The 2,367-nt window shown below is 44.9% G+C and overlaps 1 protein-coding gene across 1 annotated transcript; it reads left to right on the top strand.

The window, feature by feature from the left end:
* Positions 1–249: 249 nt before the first annotated feature.
* Positions 250–1,365, top strand: LOC143365056 (uncharacterized; the record flags this gene model as incomplete). The annotated part of the gene is made up of 2 exons (XM_076805028.1): positions 250–673; positions 802–1,365. Coding segments are annotated over exons 1-2 (988 nt in total), but the record flags the coding sequence as incomplete, so codon positions are not given.
* Between the last annotated feature and the right edge of the window lie 1,002 nt (positions 1,366–2,367).

The raw sequence follows: 2,367 nt of genomic DNA on the forward strand, positions 1-2,367 counted from the left end.
ATCCTGCGGATGCCCAGAACGCCAATTCTAATTCGGCTAACTTCAACAAAAACTTCAGTCAATTCAACAAACTGTCCGAAACCATCCAGGAGATCAAACAGCTCTGCGACCTCAACTTAATGCTAACCACCGCTGAAACCCTGGCCAACAAACTCAGACAATGTAAATCCAACTCCCAGAAATTCCAAGTCTTCCTTCAGGTCATCTCGACCTTGGATTAAATCACTTTCTCTAACTTTTATTATAAAAATGGCTTCTTTCCCTCACATTATTACATGGAATGCGCAATCTGTCGTACCAAAGCGCAATGAAATCATAGCCAACCTTGATCATCTAGAATGTGACATTCTCCTGGTCACCGAGACCTGGCTAAACCCCCAGTTAAACTTCTCCATCCCCGGCTATTCGGTCATCCGAAAGGATCGGGCCAAAGGGTGGGGAGGCGTCGCCATCATTATTAATAACAAAATTAAATTCACAGTTGTACGAGCTTTCACCGACTTGGAATTCCTGGCCATCCGATTAGACCATCCTTCCATCCTGATTGGAGTCGCTTACTTCAGACCTCATCAACCTCCCACTGAGACAGACTTGACATTGATCACCCACTTCGGCTCCCCATTTATAATCGGCGGAGACTGGAACTCCAAACACCGTTTTTGGAACAACGTTCGTGCAAATCAGGCTGGAAAAACCTCTATAAATGCATGATCGAGTCTAACTTTACTATAATTGCTCCTGACTTGCCTACTCACATCACACCACGATATGTCCCGTCTATAATCGATTTTTTCATCACAGATTCACCCTACTCCTTCAAGTGTGATGCATTGGACCATTTTGGCACAGCTCATCGGTCGGTTTCTCTTAAAAAGATCGCCCCCACTGATCCTTCCTCTGGGTCATTATTTCACATGTCCACCGATTGGGACAAGTATAGGGAAAGTACCCTTGCTTGGAGCACTGTCTCCAAATTCAATTCTACATCCGACATCGACCAATGTATTGATACTCTAAATTCATTCCTGCTTGGATCCCTTCGGGACGCTACCACAAGGGACTCGACCCTTGAAAACTCCCCGAGTGCCACCCGGAGAAAAGCAGTGGCAAATGACGATCATTTGACCTCTCTCATAAAGGCCAGGAGAAAGTTGCGTAAGCTATACCAGATCTCTAATGATCCGTACTTCAACCAACAATCAAAAGAATATACCAGACTGATTAAAATCCGCATATCGGATATCAGACAAAAGGCCTGGGTTAAAATGCTCCAGTGCTTCATAAAACCAGACCCCACCTTCTGGGCCACGTACCAATCACTAGCTAAAAAACGCAACTTCTCCATACCAGTCCTAGAGGTCAATGGTACCAAAATTTACAATGATCACGAGAAATCTGATGCCCTGGCTAACTCCTTTGCAAAAGTGCATCTTGAAGTGTCCCGAATTACATCCTAGCACGAAGCTATAGTAAATGACTTTTACAACAACTTCGAATGGTCCATCCAAGACAACAGTGTCCCAAACAAGATACTCTCCCCGCGGAAAATCTATGACTTAGTCCGCAACATGAAAACTAGCAAGGCTCCCGGACCTGACAAAATCACTGTCCCAATGTTGGCCAATGCATCACCGAGGATTTTCTGCCAGTTATATTACCTGTTCAAGTTCTCTTTCAAATACTGCTACTTCCCAGACGCATGGAAGGTTGCCAAAGTAGTTCCTGTACATAAACCAGGCAAACCCTCTGCCGATCCTGCCAGTTACCGTCCAATTAGCTTGCTGCCTATCCCCGGCAAGCTACTTGAACGAGTTATATGCAATATCATTAACGATCACGCAAAATCCAAAAACTTACTTACTCATCAGCAATTCGGCTTTTGGGCCGTTACACTCTACCGCACATCAGGTCGGCAGAATCACCCAGCACATAGCACATGCGATCAATGTTCGTCGAGACACAGCCATGGTACTTTTGGACCTATCCAAAGCATTCGACACTGTCTGGCATAGGGCCATCCTGTATAAGCTATACAGAATGGCCCTACCCCACTCAATTCTACGTCTCTTAAACTCCTACCTGCTTGAGCGTACGTGCTACGTCTGGTTCAACTCTCATAAATCAATCATCTACAACTGCCAAACTGGTGTACATCAGGGCTCGATATTAGGGCCCCTACTATTCATTTTATACATCAATGACGTCCCTTCGATGCGATCTTGTGAATTAGCCTTATATGCTGACGACACAGCAATTTACTCTTCTTCCACCAGAAGAAGCCGCCTGGCTCTCTTCCGAAGAGTTTAAAAATATCTAGATAATATCATCGATTACTTCAAGAACTGGAAGTTGCTCCCAAACCCAGCT

This window comes from Halictus rubicundus, unplaced genomic scaffold (assembly GCF_050948215.1).
Source record: "Halictus rubicundus isolate RS-2024b unplaced genomic scaffold, iyHalRubi1_principal scaffold1265, whole genome shotgun sequence".
Taxonomy (NCBI): domain Eukaryota; kingdom Metazoa; phylum Arthropoda; class Insecta; order Hymenoptera; family Halictidae; genus Halictus; species Halictus rubicundus.